General features: G+C 43.1%; 1 protein-coding gene across 1 annotated transcript; it reads right to left on the bottom strand.

The window, feature by feature from the left end:
- Nucleotides 1-19,357: 19,357 nt before the first annotated feature.
- LOC119325420 lies at nucleotides 19,358-21,483 on the bottom strand. The gene is made up of 2 exons (XM_037599175.1): nucleotides 21,212-21,483; nucleotides 19,358-19,665 (listed from the first exon to the last, which is right to left on the bottom strand). The coding sequence occupies exons 1-2, from the start codon at nucleotides 21,433-21,435 to the stop codon at nucleotides 19,575-19,577; spliced, it is 315 nt and encodes a 104-aa protein (XP_037455072.1). The 5' UTR covers nucleotides 21,436-21,483; the 3' UTR covers nucleotides 19,358-19,574.
- Nucleotides 21,484-22,584: the final 1,101 nt, after the last annotated feature.

Below are 22,584 nucleotides of genomic sequence, written 5' to 3'. Positions count from 1 at the left end.
TCGTCGGTATCTACTTTTCCAAACACTTTTGCCCTTGTTTTGGACTCTAACTCGCATGATTTGAATGGAACTAACCCGGACTGACATTGTTTTCAGCAAAACTGCCATGGTGTTATTTTTGTGCAGAAATAAAAGTTCTCGGAATGACCTAAAAATCCAGGGAGCAACTTTTCAGAATTAATAAAAAATACTGGCGAAAGAATTAGCACCAGGGGGCCCACACTCTGTCCACGAGGGTGGGGGCACCCCCCCCCTAGGGCATGCCCCCTACCTCGTGGGCCCCCTGGACCTCCACCGACGTTAACTCCAACTATATATATTCACTTTCGCAGAGAAAAAAATCAGAGAAAAGATTCATCGTGTTTTACGATACAGAGCCGCCACCAAGCCCTAATCTCTCTCGGGAGGGCTGATCTGGAGTCCGTTTGGGGCTTTGAAGAGGGGGATTCGTCGTCGTCGTCATCATCAACCATCCTCCATCACCAATTTCATGATGCTCACCGCCGTGCGTGAGTAATTCCATCGTAGGCTTGCTGGACGGTGATGGGTTGGATGAGATTTACCATGTAATCGAGTTAGTTTTGTTAGGGTTTGATCCCTAGTATCCACTATGTTCTCAGATTGATGTTGCTATGACTTTTCTATGCTTAATTCTTGTCACTAGGGCCCGAGTGCCATGAATATATGTGAGTTCTTGATCCTATCTTGCAAGTCTATAGTCACCTATTATGTGTTATGATCCGTTAACCCCGAGGTGACAATAATCGGGATACTTACCGGTGATGACCGCAGTTTGAGGAGTTCATGTATTCACTAAGTGTTAATGCTTTGGTCCGGTACTCTATTAAAAAGAGGCCTTAATATCCCTTAGTTTCCAATAGGACCCCACTGCCACGGGAGGGTAGGACAAAAGATGTCATGCAAGTTCTTTTCCATAAGCACGTATGACTATATTCAGAATACATGCCTACATTACATTGATGAACTGGAGCTAGTTCTGTGTCACCCTATGTTATAACTATTACATGAGGAATCGCATCTGACATAATTATCCATCACTGATCCAATGCCTATGAGCTTTTCACATATTGCTCTTTGCTTAGTTACTTTACCGTTGCTGTTGTTACAATTACTACAAAACTGCTATTGTTACTTTTGCCACTGTTACCCTTACATCCATACTACTTTGCTAATAAATACTTTGCTGCAGATATTAAGTTATCCAGGTGTGGTTGAATTGACAACTCAACTTCTAATACTTGAGAATATTCTTTGGATCCCCTTGTGTCAAATCAATACCCTCGAAAACTGTTGCGATCCCCTATAGTTGTGGGTTATCAAGACTATTTTCTGGCGCTGTTGCTGGGGAGCATAGCTCTATTCTTTGAGTCACTTGGGATTTATATCTACTGGTCACTATGAGGAACTTGAAAGACGAAGGAACTGAGATTTATCACTCAACTATGAGGGGAGGTAAGGAACTGCCCTCTAGCTCTGTACTAGATTCTCCTTCTGTTATGAGTAAGCTTGCAACACCTAAACCTGCTACTGCTATGAATTCTGATATGTCGCATGTTATTGATGATGCCACTTCTGCTATGCATGATACTTATGATGAAACTACTTCTATCCTTGATACTACTGTGCCATTAGGTGAATATCTTGATGAACAACTTGCTAGGGTTAGAGAGAATGAAATTATTGAAAATGAAATTATTGAAGATAGTGATGATGAAGGTTCTCCCCCTAAATATGAATTGCCTATTGTTCCTGAGGGTTATGTTATGGATGAAGAAACTGCTAGAGATTTTCTTGCTTGCAATGATAGATCTGATCTTAAGAAGTTATTAGCTAAACTAAAACAGAAATCTCTAAATGCTAGAATGAAATATGACCCTGCTTTTGCTACTTCACCTATCTTTGTTACTGATAAGGATTATGATTTCTCTTTCGACCCTGAGATAATCACTTTGGTTGAATCTGATCCTTTCTATGGCTATGAATCTGAAACTGTTGTGGCACATCTTACTAAGTTAAATGATATAGCCACCCTGTTCACTAATGATGAGAAATCTCGCTAGTATTATATCCTTAAGATATTTCCGTTCTCATTAAAGGGTGATGCTAAAACTTGGTTTAATTCCCTTGATCCTGGTTGTGTGCATAGTCCCCAGGATATGATTTATTACTTCTCTGCTAAATATTTCCCTGCTCATAAGAAACAAGCTGCCTTGAGGGAAATATATAATTTTGTGCAAATTGAAGAAGAGATCTCCCACAAGCTTGGGGGAGGCTTCTCCGATTACTTAATGCTTTTCCTGATCATCCTCTTAAGAAAAATGAAATACTTGATATCTTCTATAATGGACTAACCGATGCTTCCAAGGACCACTTGGATAGTTGTGCTGGTTGTGTTTTCAGGGAAAGAATAGTCGATCAAGCTAAATTGCTATTGAATAATATGTTGGCTAATGAAAATAATTGGACACTTGCTGAGCCAACTCCTGAGCCAACTCCTAAGCCAGCTCCTAAACCAACTCCAAAGAAGAGAGGCGTTCTATTTCTCAGTCCTAAAGATATGCAAGAGGCAAAGAAATCTATGAAAGAGAAAGGTATTAAAGCTGAAGATGTTAAGAATTTACCTCCTGTTGAAGAAATACATGGCCTTAATATACCACCTATTGAAGAAACACATGGTCTTGATAACCCGACATAGGGTGTAAAGATACATTCTCTCTATAGATATGATAAAGTTGAAATCCCGTCTACTAAGTTTGCTAGCCAATGCTTGGATGAATTTGATGACTTTATGGCTAGACAAGAAAACTTTAATGTGTATGTTAGTAGAAAATTAAAATAAAATGCTTATATGATTGGACACTTGAGTGATTATATGGCTAGAGTTAAGGGTGAACTTAAACTCATTAGAAAACATGCTTGTATGGTTAACACTCAAGCAAAACAAGTACTTAAGGCTCAAAATGAATTGCTCGATGAATTAAATAATAAACATGACTTTGCTGTTAGAGTGGCTACTAGAACGGGTAAAATGACTCAGGAACCTTTGTATCCTGAAGGCACCCTAAGAGAATTGAGCAAGATTCTCAGAGAAATAATATTGATGCACCTAGTCCTTCTAAAAAGAAGAGAAAGAAAAATGATAGGACTTTGCATGCTTCTAGTGAACCTGTGGTAGACACACCTGAGAATCCCAATGATATTTCTATTTCTGATGCTGAAACACAATATGGTGATGAACATGAACCTAGTGATAATGTTAATGATAATGTTCATGTTGATGCTCAACCTAGTAATAATAATGATGTAGAGATTGAACCTGCTGTTGATCTTGATAACCCACAATCAAAGAATCAATGTTATGATAAGAGAGATTTTGTTGCTAGGAAGCATGGTAAAGAAAGAGAACCATGGGTTCAGAAACCCATGCCCTTTCCTCCTAAGCCATCCAAGAAAAAGGATGATGAGGATTTTGAGCGCTTTGCTGAAATGATTAGACCTATCTTTTTACGTATGCGTTTAACTGATATGTTTAAAGTGAATCCTTATGCTAAATACATGAAGGATATTATTACAAATAAAAGAAAGATACCGGAAGATGAAATTTCCACCATGCTTGCTAATTACACTTTTAAGGGTGGAATAACTAAGAAACTAGGAGATCCAGGAGTACCAACTATACCATGCTCCATTAAAAGAAACTATGTTAAAACTGCTTTATGTGATCTTGGAGCCGGTGTTAGTGTTATGCCTCTCTCTTTATATCATATACTTGAATTGAATAAGTTGACACCTACTGAAATATCTTTGCAAATGGCTGATAAATCAACTGCTATACATGTCGGTATTTGTGAGGATGTGCTTGTTATAGTTGCAAACGTTACTATCTTAACGGACTTTGTTATTCTTGATATTCCCAAGAACGATAGTATGTCGATTATCCTTGGTAGACCCTTTTTGAATACTGCGAGGGCTGTTATAGATTGCAACAAAGGCAATGTCACTTTTCATGTTAATGGTAATGAGCATACGGTACACTTTCCGAGGAAACAACCTCAAGTTCATAGTATCAACTCTATTGGAAAAATTCCATCAATCATTATTGGAGGTTTTGAATTTCCTCTTCCTACTGTCAAGAAGAAATATGATATTCTTATTATTGGGGATGTACATATTCCCGTTGAGGTAACCTAGTGTTATTCGAAATTTCTCCGGTTCCATGTTATTTGGAATGAGTTTGTTAACAAGACTTGATCAACCTTGTTAGTGGATTCCTTTTGACGAGCATGAGATGGATGAAGTTAGAAGGCACAACCTTCTGTACCCTCTTCTTACTTTCTGTTATTTAGATTAAATAAAGTAAAAGATAGTATTTTCTGTCTGTTTTTTGAATTATCCATGCAATAAAAAATACCCCGAAAATAAAAGATCTCCAAATGCCCTGCAAATTTAATATGATTTTTTCTGGAATATTTGAGAATATCTGGCACTAAGAACACGGCAAGGGGAGCTGGCACCTGGCCACGAGGGTCAGGGGCGCACCCTACCCCCTGGGCGCGCCCCCCTACCTCGTGGGCCCACGGTGGGCCCCCTCCACTTATTCCTGCACCCATGCACTTCTTCTTCCTCCCAAAAAAATCACCATCCAGCTCAAGCACGAGTTCTAGCTCATTTTGCTGCCATTTTCTATCTCCTTGCTCAAAGCTCCATTCACAAAACTGCTTTGGAGGATTGTTCCTTGGTATGTGACTCCTCCGATGGTCCAATTAATTTTTGTTCTAGTGCTTTATTCATTGCAAATTTTTGCTGCCTAGGTGACCCTGTTCTTGAGCTTGCATATCAAATTTATATGGTCCCAAGTAGTTCTAATGCATGATATAGTCTCTAGGCACTTGTGGGAGTAGTTGCTCTCAATTTTGTTGAGTTTGGTTCACTTTTATTTTGAGTTACTAAAAATTTCAGAAAATTTCAGGAAAGATGAAGAGATTTTTGAGGGGCTCTTCTAGCCAAAGCTCGAAGGAGAAACAAAGTAAGGAGAATAAAAGGCCCAAGTATAATCTCCCTCGCGTCGCGGAAGTTCGGCCGTGTGAATGGCCTTGTGATGATTTCTTGAGAGCAGCCGGCATTCATGATGATTTCTATTCTTTGGCTAATGATGCAGGCCTCACCGGTTTCCTCCACGACCAGCTTGAACAGTATCTCTTACTCACTAATACTTTCGTGCAAAAAAATTACTTTCATCCTAAGAAATCACCTCCTTCAGTAGAATTCCATTTATATGATGAGGCTAGGGAGATGTCATTACGTGATTTTTGTGCAGTTTGCAAGATCCCCTTTGAGGGCAGCCTAGATGAACCACATCGTAAAGATGTGGATGGATTTATTGACATGATTACTGTAGGGGAAACGAGGAAGGTTTCCGATGCAAGAATTACTAGCATACATTTTCCTATTTTACGTTACTTTGCAATATTTGCTAGTCGATGCTTAATTGGTCGCGGAAACTGTGGAAACCTTAGTGTTCCCGATATTATTATTTTGTTCCATGCTTTATTTCATGATAACACTGTTAGTATGGGTGCTATTATTGCCAAACGGTTAAGTCTTAACCGTACAAAGGGCCCCATCTTCGGAGGCATCTATGCTTCACGCCTTGCTAAACACTTCGGGATATCTATTAGGCATTATGAGAAAGAAAAAAAGTTGTTGGCTCCTACTTTTCTAGATTATAAGAGCATGGTAGCACATGAGTTTATTGTTAAAAATGAGGAGAAGATGCTTATGTATAATTTGAGATTTCATAAAACTCACAATAAGACTATTATCCTGCCTCCACCCTCTTTGTTTGACTTGACTACAGGCACGTACCTTATCTTGCCGGAGGACGTTCACGCGCACCAGGGCCAGATGTCAGCTCTAGAGCCTGAGCCGGAACCACCAGTTGACCCTTATCAACCGTCATTTTATCAGCGGGATCCGGAGGAGATCGCCAGCCAGTGGTACCCGGATGACACTCCTCGGTACACCGGAGAAAGTAGCCGTGATCCATGGGCATAGACCAACTTAGGCCAAAAGCCTAAGCTTGGGGGAGTACGTATTTCTCACCAATATTACATTTATGTTCGCACACACTCACTCTAGTTGTCGGTGCTCATACTTTTTCATTGTACTATCCATGCTAGTTTATTTTCTTTTCCTGCTTTCTTATTGTGTGTTTGAATAACCTTAAGAAAAACCAAAAAAATTAGTTAGTTTACTTTCCATGCTTGTAGTAGTAATATTAAAAGAAAACCCAAAAAGATTTCTCGTTCTTCTTTTACTTGTTGGGAGCTCTCCTGTGTAAATAGTTTTATTTCTTTTCTTTGGGGGTCGAGAGGAGAAGACCATAATGAGAATGTTGAAGTAGCTCTCATATGCATTATTGTTGATTTAACCGAGAGCCCATATTACCTTGTCTTCTCCATTGAATTGAATGCTTGCAGATTCCAGCTTAGTCCAATGCACGTGCACTATTATTATTATCCACACCGTTCGGTCATGCAAGTAAAAGGCAATAATAACGATATACGATGGACTGATTGAGATGAGAGAAGCTGGTATGAACTCGACCTATCTTGTTTTTGTATATGATTGGTTCATCGTTCCTGATTCAGCCTATTATGAATAAACATGTTTGCAATGACAATTAGAGATTATAGTTGCTTATGCCATGCTTAATTAGCTAGGAGTTTATAATGGTTTACCATGCGTGCCAACATGCTATTAAAATGGTTGTGTTGTGGTATGATAGGGTGGTATCCTCCTTTGAATGATTCGAGTGACTTGACTTGGCACATGTTCACACATGTAGTTGAAACAAAATCAACATAGCCTTCACGATATTTATGTTCATGGTGGATTATATCCTACTCGTGCTTGCACTTAGTGTTGATTAATTTTAATGCATGTTCATGACTGTTGTCGCTCTCTAGTTGGTCGCTTCCCAGACTCTTTCTAGCCTTCACCTGTACTAAGCGGGAATACTGCTTGTGCATCCAAACTCCATAAACCCCAAAGTTATTCCATATGATTCCACCATACCTTCCTATATGCGGTATCTACCTGCCGTTCCAAGTAAATTTGTATGTGCCAAACTCCAAACCTTCAAATGAAATTCTGTTTTGTATGCTCGAGCAGCTCATGTATCAACTAGGGTTGTCTGTATCTTCCATGTTAGGCGGGTTATTCTCAAGAGGAGTGGACTCCGCTCCTCATTCATGAGAAAATGGATGGTCATCGGGATGCCCAGTCCATGCTCAAATCAAATCAAAATAATTAAACAAAACTCCCCTAGGATTGTTGTTAGTTGGAGGCACCCGTTGTTTCGGGCAAGCCATGGATTGATGCTTGTTGGTGAAGGGGGAGTAAAAACTCTACCGTTCTGTTTGGGACCGCCTATAATGTGTGTAGCATGGAAGATATCGAGATCTCTCAGTTGTTATGTTGACAGTGAAACTATACCACTCAAAATGTTATTTATCTCTATTTCAAAATCGAGCTCTGGCACCTCTACAAATCCCTGCTTCCCTCTGCGAAGGGCCTATCTATTTACCTTTATGTTGAGTCATCACCCTCTTATTAAAAAGCACCCGCTGGAGAGCACCGATGTCATTTGCATGCATTTTATTAGCTTATATTGGATATGACTATGACTGGATCTTTTTTATCATGAATTACAATTTTTAGTCAGTCCTTGATCTTTAAAGGTGCTCTGCATTTATGTTTTGCGGTCTCGGAAAGGGCTAGCGAGATACCATCTTGTTATATCATATTATGATTGTTTTGAGAAAGTGTTTTCATCCTAGATTTATTATTATTGCTCAATGGTTGATTATGCCATTGATATGAGTAAACATGAGACCTAAGTGTTATTGTGAATATGGTTAGTTCATAATCTTTGCTGCAAACTTGAATGTTGGCTTTACATATTTGCAACAACAAGAGCAAACGGAGTTTGTAAAAGTTTTTCTTTATCACTTTTAGTTTTTCAACTGAATTGCTTGAGGACAAGCAAAGGTTTAAGCTTGGGGGAGTTGATACGTCTCCGTCGTATCTACTTTTCCAAACACTTTTGCCCTTGTTTTGGACTCTAACTCACATGATTTGAATGGAACTAACCCGGACTAACGTTGTTTTCAGCAGAACTGCAATGGTGTTATTTTTGTGTAGAAATAAAAGTTCTCGGAATGAACTGAAAATCCACGGAGCAACTTTTTAGAATTAATAAAAAAATACTGGCGAAAGAATTAGCACCAGGGGGGCCACACCCTATCCACGAGGGTGGGGGCACCCCCCCCCCCCAGGGCGCGCCCCGCTGCCTCGTGGGCCCCCTGGACCTCCACCGACGTCAACTCCAACTCTATATATTCACTTTCGCGGAGAAAAAAAAACAGAGAAAAGATTCATCATGTTTTACGATTCGAAGCCGCCGCCAAGCCCTAATCTCTCTCGGGAGGGCTGATCTGGAGTCCGTTCGGGGCTCCGGAGAGGGGGGTTCGTCGCCGTCATCATCATCAACCATCCTCCATCACCAATTTGATGATGCTCATCGCTGTGCGTGAGTAATTCCATTGTAGGCTTGCTGGACGGTGATGAGTTGGATGAGATTTACCATGTAATTGAGTTAGTTTTGTTAGGGTTTGATCCCCAATATTCACTATGTTCTGAGATTGAGGCTATGACTTTGCTATGCTTAATTCTTGTCACCAGGGCCCGAGTGCCATGATTTCAGATCTGAACCTATTATGTTTTCATGAATATATGTGAGTTCTTGATCCTATCTTGCAAGTCTATAGTCACCTATTATGTGTTATGATCCGTTAACCCCGAAGTGACAATAATCGGGATACTTACCGGTGATGACCATAGTTTGAGGAGTTAATGTATTCACTAAGTGTTAATGCTTTGGTCCGGTACTCTATTAAAAGGAGGCCTTAATATCCTTTAGTTTCCAATAGGACCCCGCTGCCACGGGAGGGTAGGACAAAATATGTCATGCAAGTTCTTTTCCATAAGCACGTATGACTATATTCGAAATACATGCCTACATTACATTGATGAACTGGAGCTAGTTCTGTGTCACCCTATGTAATAACTATTACATGAGGAATCGCATCCGACATAATTATCCATCACTGATCCAATGCCTACGAGCTTTTCACATATTGCTCTTTGCTTAGTTACTTTACCGTTGCTACTGTTACAATTACTACAAAACTACTACTGTTACTTTTGCCACTATTACACTTACTTCCATACTACTTTGCTACTAAATACTTTGCTGCAGATATTAAGTTATCCAGGTGTGGTTGAATTGACAACTCCACTGCTAATACTTGAGAATATTCTTTGGCTCCCCTTGTGTCGAATCAATTAATTTGGGTTGAATACTCTACCCTCAAAAACTGTTGCAATCCCCTATACTTGTGGGTTATCAATGGCACTTTGGCGCCACCGAGAGAGAGGAGGAGAGGTTCTCCCTGTTGTGCTCCTTCCTCCATGGCCTTCCCCCTGGATGGGGAGGGGTTCCCCCTCTGGTCCTTGGCCTTCATGGCGATGACGGCCCCTCTGAGATCCTTCCCCATGGCCTCCGGTGATGATGGCCCCCTCTGGTAGGGTGCCAGAGAGGGCCTAGATTGATTTCTCGTGGCTACAAAGGCTTGCGGTGGCGGAACTTCTGATCTAGGTTAATTTCTGGAGGTTGGGGCATTTATAGGAGAGGTTGGCGTCGAGGACAGTCGGGGGGCCCATGGGGAGTCCACGAGGCACAGGGGCGCGCCCCCACCCTCGTGGAGCCCACGGGACTCCCCTCCGGTAGATTTTTGTTCCAGTAGTTTTTATATTTTCCCAAAAAAATCTCTGTTGATTTTCAGTGCATTCCGAGAACTTTTATTTCTGCACAAAAACAACACGACGGTAGTTCTGCTGAAAACAACATCAGTCTGGGTTAGTTCTAATCAAATCATACCAAAATCATGTGTATAAACATGGCATGGATACTTCATAAATTATAGATACATTGGAGACGTATCATGTAACACCGGAAGGTGGTCGTGTGCAAGTGTATGATGTCGAGATTGATGATGATGAGGTTCTCATGTGGTGGAAAGAGTTTAAACATGACAATCCAGCATTAAAAGGGAAATCAAATGTTCAAGTAGGTGATTTTTTCTGTCCCTGAACATTGCAATCCTTGCATAAATCCCTTTCTTTGTTTTTCAACTATGGAAAACATGTGACAGTTGATAAGTTATGAATCACCACTTGATAAGTGTTTCTCCCTTCTGCTGATAACTCTTGTTTTCAATGTTTTTTCTTTTTTGACTTCGCTTACTCATGTCCTTGTTACATTATACATCTTTAGTTATGTTTTTTCTGTTTTTACCAAACCACCCTCAAAGTCCAACATTCGTTACACCAGAGTTACCACCTCACACAGAGCATTTAGTACGTAGTGCAACCCCTAAATCCTTTACTCGGAAAGTTAGGGTCACCCACCCGTCCAAATACCTGCTCCCGCCTTTTGCCACCCTCACACCGACCGAGGAGGAAGAGTTTGTTTACAATGAAATTATCAAGCATACTACTGATTCTAACTCCAAGATTAAAGAGTTTGTTTCCCTCTTTTTTCTCATTTCTTAACAAAAATAATTATTTGTGTGCTATCTTTTGAAATGTATTTTTTAAATCTTTTTGTATTGTAGTGTTAGGGTCATCGACATTGATGGTAGGTGGGTCACCCTCGGTGAGCTTGCCAATTGTGTGAAGGGAATTGGGCAACTATCAACCAGCATTGCTGAGTTACATGTTCGCATTCTTCAGCGTAAGGAAATCCCAAACAGGCTCATCTTCCCTTAGGTGTTGTCTGTGTATCTGTTGATAGGAGACTTCACATTCAAGTGTCTATTGAAGAATTTCCGACGGGATCAGTTTTACATTCTTACTCACCAGGATCAGGTATGTTATGTTTGTTGTACCTGGTATGTTATGTTTGCTGGTTCTGGTAACTTTACAGTTAGTGTCTTGGTAACATCCTGTTAATATCCGTACTCTTATTTTTTTACCCTGACATTGTTTGTTTTCCATGTCATGATAACCTCTTTCATGCACACTGGCAACTGTGATCATTTTTTCTAGTTGCCTCCCATGTGAATTTCAGTACCATTTTTATCTTTTGTAGTTTTGTTCTTTCTCCCCTGCCAAGCTTACTCCCTTTTATTTTTTTGCAGATGCTATTCCCTTCTTTGCAAAAGTTGGGTCCCGGTCCAAATGACGGGCATTGGTATGTGTTGTCACTAAATCTCAGGGCAAAGCGGTTCGAAATTCTAGATTCATTGCGTGAACAAGATAGTCCTTCTCTTCTCGAGCATGCGACAAGATACATGGACGCTATAAAGAAGGCTCGGTTGATAAATTACAAGGACTCGCATAAGCAAATTCAGGATTATGAACTTGTGTACATTGATGTGTTGAAACAAGATAATGGGTTAATTGTGGATTATTGATTCTCTTTTTAACACCCCACTATATGTTTTCATATCCCTGTTTATTGACCCGGTCGGAAACTCCAATTAAACTGACTATGGGTTGTCTTTTTCATCACTAATGTTTCAGCATTGATTGCGGTTTTTTCGCCTGCACGTATCTCGAGGTGTGGGATGGAAAAAATGTTCTGGCCTTAACTCATGAACAAATACCAGCTCTCCGGAAAATTTTAACATTGAGGTGGTTAGATCATGAAGAAAACAAATGCAAGCAGTGGCGTTATCATCTGTTTGGCAGTAGGTGATGAGGGGATATTTTTTTACGACAGTATGATAACTTCTACCAAACTGTCCTGATAACTTTTTTTTACATGAATTTGTCATTCCAATGCCACGGAGCAAAGTGTTGACATCTTGTTTTACTATAGTATACAAATTCCAAACTCACTGACCAGATGATAAATTCATTGTTGTCATTATAATTTGGATCACATTTTATTTGAGAACTGCAATCATCTTCTTGTCGAAGACCAAGATTACTTGCTTCTCATTTTTAGAAGTCCAAGCAGGCGTAATTTTTTGTTCATAAGTAATACAATGCAGTGCCGGTAACCTACAATAAATGTTGATATAAAAATTTTGGATTTACAAATCCATGACAACTTCATCATACAGTGCTGGTAACTGGCATATTAGGGTACTGATAGCTTGCATAAAATATAGACATACACTTTTTTGCATTACAAAGCCATGATAACTCATTGATACACTGTTGATAACTGGAATTGTATGGAGCTTGTAGCTTGCACATTATGGTTGGTGAAAATAATGTAGCCACCATCTTCCCTTTTCATAGCACCTTCTACATTTATCTTGCTAGGGGAGATTTGCACGTGCGTCTATCGTGGTCGAAGCTCCCACACACACGACATTGCCCTTTTGGCTTGGGCTTTGCAATCTCAAAACCTGACTGCTTCTTTTTGACTTTGGACGCCCCTTCGTTGTATTCTTGGGAGGGTCTAGTATCACCTTTGTGTTTGAGGACGGAGCTGCATCAGGATGTGGGGGTTGGATGACAAAAGCATGACTGTTTTTGCTAGCATGTATCGTCACACGCACACTTTCTTGTTGTGTGGCTGGGTTATCATGTTGCTGCATATTAGTGGCACTTTCTTGTTGTGTGGTGGTGTTCTACTATCTCTGCATATTAGTGGCACTTGTTTGTTGTGTGGCTGGTTTCTCCTGTTGTTTTGCATCGGGGGGTGTTTTGGTGTTGTGTGGCATAGTTGTCTTCATTCACCCTCCCCAAAGGTATCGAGTAGGGATCCGGCTGCCCTTGAAATGATCCTTTTGCTTCTTCCTTTTCCTTTCTCGCCTTTCTAAGTTGATTGTCCTTCAGGATTTCAAGCTCCTCCTTGAACTTATACAGGTGTTTTCTTGCCAATCTGGTTCCATCATCTGTTAGGCAAGCGTTTTTGGCTGATGCATTAAATTCTTTAAGAATTGACGTATATTGCATTACGCTTTTCCCTTCCTCTAGCATCGACTTCTTAACTGTTGGTTGTTCGAAATCAGGTTGAATAAGATCCTCCTCTGGATCCCAAGTCCACCTCTTTAGGATGTACTTTTCAGGTATCTCAAAAACCCCAATCTGGTCCATAACACGTAGTACGTGTGCGCACAGTAGTCTGTCATGATCAAACTTGCAGCAAGTACACGAGTATGTCTGTTCATCCATGTTTGCTTGCACATGGTAGTCCCTGTCCCCATATTTTGGTATTATACCCCGCACTAAGCTGACCTTGAAGGTACCATCATCTAATGCGTCGCATCTGTAGGCTGATTTCACCTTCATCTCCACCTAGAACTTACAAAATAGGTTATGTGTGTACAGCCCCCGCACCTGCATCTCCAGCTGGTTCATCGAGTACATTTTGGTTTCTTTGTACGTTGTTTCCAACTGCTCTTTTGACACGCTAGCCATCACCTTATCCTGTATCGCAGTGTACTGTTGTGTGGATTCTATTAGTGAGTTGTTTGGGTTGACATACTTCTTGAGCACAGAGTTAATACCCTCGCTTCTTGCCGTGGTCTGCAAGAACGGAAAAAAATCGTGCATATAGTATGTCCGGACCCAACACTTCATGTTTTCCCATAGCCATTTGAAATGCTCGTTGTCGTTCTGGCCATACGCTTCCATCATCACCCACCACTTGTGTTCAAACTCCTCAACTGCATTCATGACAGAAACATGATAACATCAGTTATTGTTTGGTGGTAACCTTAGTTCAGACATGTTGGTAACTAACACCATAATTGTTGATAATCCTATCACACACACTTGGTTACTTTAGTTCACGCATCATGGTAAGTACATTGCACATAAGATCATTTTTTGTCCACGACGAATACCGCTCGGTGTGTGTAGTATAAGCATCATTTTTAACTAGCAAAAATCAAGATTCCTATCAATCATCATGGTAAGTTTTTTTGTAACTTGTGGGGTGTACAACCGAAATGCGTGCAACAAACATGAACATGATAGGTACAGTACAGAAAATAGTGAATGTAGGTAATCTTGTTATAATGCTCTGGTAACCTGACACCTTCTTACATGGTAACTGTTGATATCATGCATGTAAACCCATTTTACTGTATTTAAGGTAGTGAGGGTGGAAAGTAAAATACCAGTCAGGCTGTTGTCAACACAATCCTTGAATGCATTGTTTAGTGGCTCAGCGTCAGCCATCAGCTTCCCAAGCTTCTCCTGTGCTTTTTTCATTATATGCCATCGGCAATTCCTATGTACTATCCCGATGAACACCTCATCAATAGCACTCCTCATTGCAAAATCTTGATATGTTATTATGTTCTTTGGTGCAAATCCATCCATTGCATGCAAGAATGCATTAAACAGCCACACAAAGTTACCAGATAGTTAGTTTTGAACAAATCCACAACCAAACTGGATTTACTGCCCATGGTTATTAATGCCAATGAAGGGCGCACGGGGCATCTTGTACATGTTTGTCATGTATGTTGTGTCGAAGGAGATGACATCATTGTATCTAGCATATGCCCTGCGCGACGCACCATCTATCCAGAACAAATTCTCCACTCTGTCCTCATCATCAAGCTTTATTCTCCAATAGAAATTTGAATCTTGTGCCTTCATTTCTTGGAAGTATGAGATTGTGCTCCCCACATCAGCGTGGCGGTACTCCATGCGGAATTTAGCTTACTGGTTTGCGATGTCCTTTGTCGTGTATGGTACATCTTTAGGAGACCCGTAGAACCATTGCATTAGTTGCATCTGTCTTGTTGTCTCTATGTTGCATCCGTTAAATATCTTCAAGAAGTTCTGCTCATCCTTGGGAATATTCCTATGTGATGATAGAAACTTTGTCAAGGACGGCTTTCTTATTAGAGGGTGGTTGTGAGGTCAAGATGTCCGGCCCACCATGCATCCGTGTGGGTGATGTAAAGGTGGGCCGGACATCCTGACCTCACAACCTTCCCTCTTTTCCTCTTCTTCACAATGCCTTTTGGGTTCTGCACATCCTGTGTCTCCTCCTTGTTTGTTTTTGGCTTGCAGTATTTCTCACAAACCAAGAGGACTCTGCTTACAGTGTCGTCTTTAATTGTTTTTCTGTATTCCAGCCTCATCCCAAACCCATGTCTGAGTGCATATTGCTTGTAGTGATCATAAGCTTCCTCATAAGTATCAAACTTCATTGTTTCATCGGGAGGCTTCGGTGTGGAGTATGCCTCGGTGTTTTTGTCTGCCTGATCAGCATTTTCTCCTCCTGTTTCTGGACTCGCTGGCTCGCTGACTGAATGATCAAAGAAGCTTTCTCTCCCTCCTATGCTGCTAGTTGTCGATTCTTTGCTTGTCTCTCAGACCATTGGGTTGCTTCTAGATGTAGCTCCTGTAATGTTTTTGAAGTTGTTTGTTTGTGTTATATTTTTTGCATGCCAAAACTTTTGGTAACTGGTACTCCACTTGCTTGGTAAAGTTTGCATGCAGTAAGATGTTTTTTTAGTTGTAAACTGAAAGCCTGTAATTATAATACAGATTGCATGATAATTCTTATGCAGTAAGTGTGGTAATTGTACCTAATTTCATGGTAACTTGTGTGCATTAAGCTTGGTGATTGTTAACTGATGCATGGTGAATGTGGTAGTTGTAAATAATATAGTTGGTAATTGCATTTCAAGTATGATGGTAACAAGTCTGTGAATAAAAAGGTGGTAGCATGGTAAATGTTTTACCTTCGTTTGTTTTGTTGATGTTTGCAGAACCAAAGCTTGCCGTGTGTGCTTGTTCACACTGTTGGTTTGTCCCCACAACACTCATCGTGATATCCACATTACCCCCGTTTTCCATGTGCCATTTTTTTTGTTGCAGCACCTGCTAGCACATATAATTGCATCCATCAATTGCACACTTACAAGCAATTTTCAATTTTGATTATTTTTTCACGACAATTATAATTTTTTCTTTTTCTGCACTGATTACTTCATTTTTTATAGCAGGTATCATTTTTGGAGTAACCAACGTATGGGAGTACGACAGCGATAGTTCCTATCAACCCCATTTTATCAACATCATTTCTTATCAAAAAATTCTGGTGACAACAATGTAAATCAACACATGGTATTCTTGTAGTGTTTTAACACCTCTGTTTCTGAGTTTTCCTGGTAAATTGTAATGAATTAGCATGATAACTTGTTCTGTCATGGGTTTGTTCTATAAAAAAGGATATTTTTATGTTGAATTAGTGTTAAAGGATGTTGATTACTCAATGCAGACACTTTGGTAATCTTCCTTGAAATGAAATGGTAACTCAGTTATTAATGATAAATTTCATACATGTAGTCTAACATGCTTCAAAAAAGATAGCTTAATAGATTGATGATGATAACCTATATGGATTTATGATGGTAACTCAATGATGAGGTAATTCAATGATGTAATTAGTAGGTAGGAACATGGATCAATTTTACCAACTTTTTGGCTTTAAAAAGGCAAATTTATTCAATCTTTTGTTGGTAACCTGATTGAATTTGAGTGGTAACTCAACTACAACGGATGATATTACATAGATGCAGTAAAAGGGCTACATTTTTGTTGTTTTTTCACTTACCTCCTTGGTTTTTCCCCTGATTATGGTGAAATTCAGAGGAACTGGTGGTAACCCTTGTGATATTGATGTGGTAAACCAGTCCCCTATCTCAAATCCTTGTGTTGTAGTGTTTTTTGTGTGTTTTTCTGGTGGATTAGATCTGGGGCGCAGGTCGTCGGCGATGGATGCGCGTCGGGGAGACAGGAGAACAGATCGGGGCAGGTGTGGCTATTTCTTGTGATGGAGGTAAGAAACTAGGTATTAGTGTGATAAGTCACGTGAGGAGGAATGTGGGCCAGAGGGGCTGTGTTTTGGGCCGAACTCGATGCGCCTGCTGGGCCTCGCTAAAGAAGGCTCGCTCGGTCATCGTGGGTGGCTCTGGCGAAGCGGATCGCGCGTGAGGGACGCGGGATGGATGATCGTGCGGATCTTATGCTTATCGTCTTGCCGACGGGTGGTTAGTCACGTCCATTATATAATTGCAATTAAAATTAATCAGCAAACATAATTGACGACGACATGAATACTTACTTAGCATCTTCTATGGAAATTTTAAGCTGCTCAGTTTTGATGTGACTATAAAAAGACAACAGCGCAACGGTGGGGTACCCAGATTATTTAAAATTGCCCCGCTTGTCATGGACACAGTGCATCATTTGGAAAATAGAAAATTCCAGTGTCATATAAGAAATGAAAGTTATCCCGAGATATATGCATTGGTTGCTTCTTTTGCTTTTGCAATGGTGGTCTCTTCTTTCAAGGAGAAAAAGCAAAAATCTAAAACAAAAAATAAAACAAAAGCAGAGGAAGCAAAGCAAAAACCTCCTGACCCAGCAGTGCGCCACTGATCTTTCCCTGCTGCATTGCACCAAGTCCCCTGGCTGCGGCACTACACGATGACCACCGCCGAGCCTCCCATTCCGCCGTCGCCGACCAGCCCTCGCGACAGGGTGCGGCGACGGCAGTGCGCGCTCGCGCTGGCTGCCGCGGCCGCCGCCTGCCTGGCGCCGGTGGCCGTGCTCCTGGCGGTGCTCGTCCTCGCGCCCTCGCTCCTCCCACGGCTCCTCCTCCGGCCGCACCACGTCGTCCCCTACGTTTCCTCCGCCGAGCTCCGCCTCCTCGCCTTCGACCCCGCCGCCTCCGCCGTCTCCTACAACCTCTCCGCCACGCTCAGGTTCGACAGCCCTTGCCTCTACTGCACATGGCGGTACACGGAGCTCAAAGCCACGCCATCCTACGCCGGGCAGCAGCTAGGCGCCGCCGCGGCGCTGCCGGAGCTCACGCAGCGGAGGGGCAGCGACGCGCGCGACATGGCGTGGGCGGGGACGCAGAAAGTGCCGCCCGGCCGGCGCGCCCGCGCCGTGGCCGCGGCGCTCGCGCTGGAGGAGGCCGAGGGGAGGCTCGGCGTCAAGGTGTCCGTGAGCACCGTGCAGAACGGCGCGCGGAAGCGACTTCGCGTGCGTGCTGAGCTTCCCTGCTGTGTCTGCGCCGCGGCGCGGAGGGACTGGGAGCCCCGCCGCCGCGGTGTTCGACGGCGGCAGGTGCGTCGACGCCGTGCCCCGGCGAGATCTAGACGCCGGTCGATCAGCCCGCTGGTGCATATGGCTTGGCGAGCGATCGATGTTGGCTCTGGCAGTTTACTTGCTCTCATGGCGATGGGGGAGCGCCGGTGCTTGCCACGTACGGCACCACGCCAGTACAATGGCTCCTTGACGTGCATTAGTCGTGTGTTCATTGTCATCACGTGGCGTGGTATATTCTTGTTCGGTTTTTACCACCATCGTGACCTGGAAAACTGCGACCAGGGGCCGTACAGTACAACCTTGCCTGCATTTCACGCCAAAATGAGCTTTGTGTGCGTGCCTCGGCAAGCCGGTAACCCGATCCCCACTACGCACGTTACGTATCGGCCGGGGCGCACGATCCGATTCCGCGACCTCCGGTCTCAGGTCAGACGTCGCAGCCTACAACCTACATAGCCTAAGCTCATCCAGACATTCACCACGACGCCTGCAAACGCCGCATTAGTATCTCGTTGCACCAACGTGGTTAGCTCATAACTCCTCGATCCCCTGCACGTACGTACGTACGAAGGATCGAAGCGCGCGGGGATGGCGGCAGCGGAGGCGCGACGTCCGCCGTCGAAGGGGAAGCGGCCATCACCGCCGGCGAGCGGCGTTGCCGGGACCAAGAAGCGGAAGAGGGTGCTCCCGCCGCTGCTGCCGCCCGGGACGGCCGTGGAGGTGCTTCGCAACGGGGCCTGGGTGGGCGGCGGCACGGTGACCATCCGCAACGGCCGCACCTACATGGTCCGCCTCCCCGACGGCATGACCGTGCTCATGAGCCGGGGGAGGGTCAGGCCGGCGGCCACGGAGTAGAGCGGTGCTTGTCTCTGTCCATCGACTGCACCATACTTGCAGCCTTGCAGGGACTTCTTTGCTTGCAAGCCCAGTAGTTCTTGGTTCTTTTCATTCCTTTGCAAGAAACGTATAGTAGACGTCTCCGATCCTTTCAACTTTCACGTTCCATTTCACTTCATTAATGTGCTGTATACGTCAGCTGCTTAACTGAGATTGGTACCGAAATAGCAATTCTCGTAAAGTCAAATATTTTGGGCGCTAATTGATGCAATTAACTGCATAGCTTAACATGGCTCCAATCTTACAATTTGGTGGGTGGTAGGCCAGAAAAGAAAAACTAAATCCAATGATAAGATAACGAAATGCTGATGTGTATTGCATTTCAAGAAGCATCATAAATAAACGAGTCTTCAGACTATAAGAAACAAACCCATCATTGCCAAATCGGTGACAAAATGAAGCATGACTGACCTAATACAGAGGGTAGTTTCGCAGCAAACATTTCAGCATTAGCTGCCAAATCAGTACTAAAATTAAACAGAAGGCAATTATTTGTTCCTCTTGATCGCACGCCTTCCCTGGCCCTTCTTTGGCGGACCCTTCCCACGACGTTTAAGCATTTCCAGCTTCGCGAGACGCCTGCACAGAGAATGGTAATGTTAAGATAGGTTGTCACGGAAACACTCCTAAGCACCAAAACAACCTTCCTGGAGGAAATTCCTAAGTTTACGGCTATTATGCATGACATTTCAGTGATGGAAATGAGTAAACAAGGGGAGGGAGGCTGAAAATGGTCAGAACAGTGATCTGCTATAATTAATTGACGCATTTCACAATGTTACAACACGGGAGCGCATAGTAACTGTCAACATTTGCTATCAGAACATGATTTTTGCCCATGGTGTTGCTTCCATCTTGGTTATGCAAATTTCCAGTGAAATGGAAAACTATGCACGTGCTAGTAAAGAACTGGTCAAGATTGTCAATCAATTTGGCCTATGAAAACACGGCAACATCAGAGAATTCAGCATGAGTTTTGTTAGCCCAAGTTCTGCTCATGTAATATCATGTTTATTACAATTCAGGTCATTACAGTCGATTACCAATGAATTCATTCTAAAGGGAGCAATTATGCTTGGCTTTTCAGTAGCCAAGTCGGCAGTAGGCAAGGATTGACATATCATACATATTTGAAAATCATTACTCCGAGTACTTGTAACAACAGAAACACAATAGCACAATAGCCATAAAATATTACATACACATTCCGAGCAAGGAATGAACTACTCCTAAATCAGACAATCTAAGGTGGCCACTGCAATGCCAAATAGAACAATCTAAGGTGGCCACTGAAATCCTAAATCAAATCATCTATGCATCTGGCAGGACTTGCTTTTTCAAGCGCATAATCAGCACTCCAGTTACCTCTGACTAACCGATCACAAGAGCTGACCTGACTGAAGCAAATGCACAAAGTACTTGTGGGTGCAAGATAATATTTTTACCTAACGCCCTCTAGCATAGCCACATATAAAAAAGATGCCACCTATACATAACAACTAATTTCCCAAATGCAGGCATACCAAATTACCAATGAGAGAGATACATGCAAGTACAGACCAGAATACCAGATAGTCGCAAAACGATAACCAAACACAAACCCTATCTAGATCCAGTCATTCTAGATTTGGACAAATGAGGAATAGAGCAGCAAAAGGAGATTGATATTCATGATCTTCACAGCAGTAATCCAAACCCTACTGCTGAAATTGTCCCTTTCTATACTACAAACGACACCTGCACACGGCCCATTGACAGCGGTCAAGAATCACAACAGCACACTAAGAACAATGACAGGCTCCGCAAGCCTGCAACCACAAAATCAGGTATGTACCAACACAAATCACCACACATTTGCTACCATGAATCACAGAGCTATTAACGCGGGCAGGGAGGTGACCAAGTGCGTAGACATCAGTGAACAATGAAATACTAGAACCGAGCCACCATCTGACGGCTCACCGAGGCGTTGGGGCATATCAACAAACACGTCACGGGCGGGCGTCAACCACGCCTCCCTGAGAACGAAGCATAACGACGAACAGGTGGCGGGCGAGCGCAAGCCCACGACGGTGGAAGCAACAGGCAAAATGCTAAGAGGCGCGAGGCGGGCGCGGGCGCTTACTCTTTCTCCTCGCGCGCCATGACTTCGGGGTCGTCGCGCTTGATGTCGTCGGGGTACCACTGCGCGACATGCTCGCCGATGAGCTTCTTCCGCAGCAGCTTCGTCGCCGCGCGCTTCCCCAACGGGTTCACCGCGTGCCCGAAAATCGCGGCGCGCGCCTCCGCCGCCCCCGCCGTCACCGCCGCCGTCAGCAGCTGACGAAGCCCGCCCGCCGCCGCGCTCATCTTCCCCTCGCTCTCTCTCGGTGGATCGGATGCTCCCGATCTCGGCTACCGACGGCCCAGGGTTTTGGGGCTGTTTGCATTGTTTTTCTTTGGGCCTGGAGGATTAGTGGGCCGGGCCAGATGAACATGATTAGTATTCTTCAATTTTTAGTGTTTCCGTTGAAAGAAGCCTATAATAAGGTCCAGTTCCTCCCAGTTTTCAGGGTGAAAATAAGCCCAAGCCCCAAAAACACTCAATTCAGAAGCCATTTCTCTTATTTCTTCACATCACAATGAAGAGAAGCAGGAGAAGGGCACTGCTCTAAAAACTACTTCCAAAACTTCTTCACATGGAATCGAAAGTTTGTTGTCGAAGTTGTCCCAATTTACAAGGGAAATGTCTTCTTGTATCGTTTGAGTCATCACACCTCGCTCATGTGCCCATCTCACTATAGAGTTTTCCCAAGCACCACACACCAGTTGTCCCACGCGCACATCGTCTCCGCCTACCCTAGTCTTCCTCGAGGAACCCCTCCAGCGAGCATCATTGTCATCAGTGCCGGGTAGTCGTGTCCCTCTATGTCTCCGGTCCGAGTAGGCGTACCTGCTCCTCTTGTCCCACCAACGCCAGCCTCTGCTCTTCCCTACCCACTATTGTCGTTGCCCGCCCTCCCGACGCTGCACTCCTCTAGTGATGCCCGCTTTATTGGTAAGCATTTTCAGATGTCACTCTATTGAACTCCTTCGCAGTTCATACCATATCATCTCGCTCCCCCCTCCCCCCTCTCTGGCTAAGCATGAGAAAGAATAGCTTCACACATGGCAGTCGTGTCATGGTTGCAGTGAAGCAACACAAAGGTTGTGGAGGAGCAACTCCACCTTACTGCTACAATGTGTACAACACAAGTGTTGAAGGAACTGTTGGAAATATGCTCTAGAGGCAATAATAAATTGGTTATTATTATATTTCCTTGTTCATGATAATCGTTTATTATCCATGCTAGAATTGTATTGATAGGAAAATCAGATACATGTGTGGATACATAGACAACACCATGTCCCTAGTAAGCCTCTAGTTGACTAGCTCGTTAATCAATAGATGGTTACGGTTTCCTGACCATGGACATTGGATGTCGTTGATAACGGGATCACATCATTAGGAGAATGATG

The sequence above is a fragment of the Triticum dicoccoides genome, chromosome 1B (genome assembly GCF_002162155.2).
Source record: "Triticum dicoccoides isolate Atlit2015 ecotype Zavitan chromosome 1B, WEW_v2.0, whole genome shotgun sequence".
Classification (NCBI taxonomy): domain Eukaryota; kingdom Viridiplantae; phylum Streptophyta; class Magnoliopsida; order Poales; family Poaceae; genus Triticum; species Triticum dicoccoides.
This window is presented reverse-complemented; position numbering and strand designations above follow the sequence as displayed.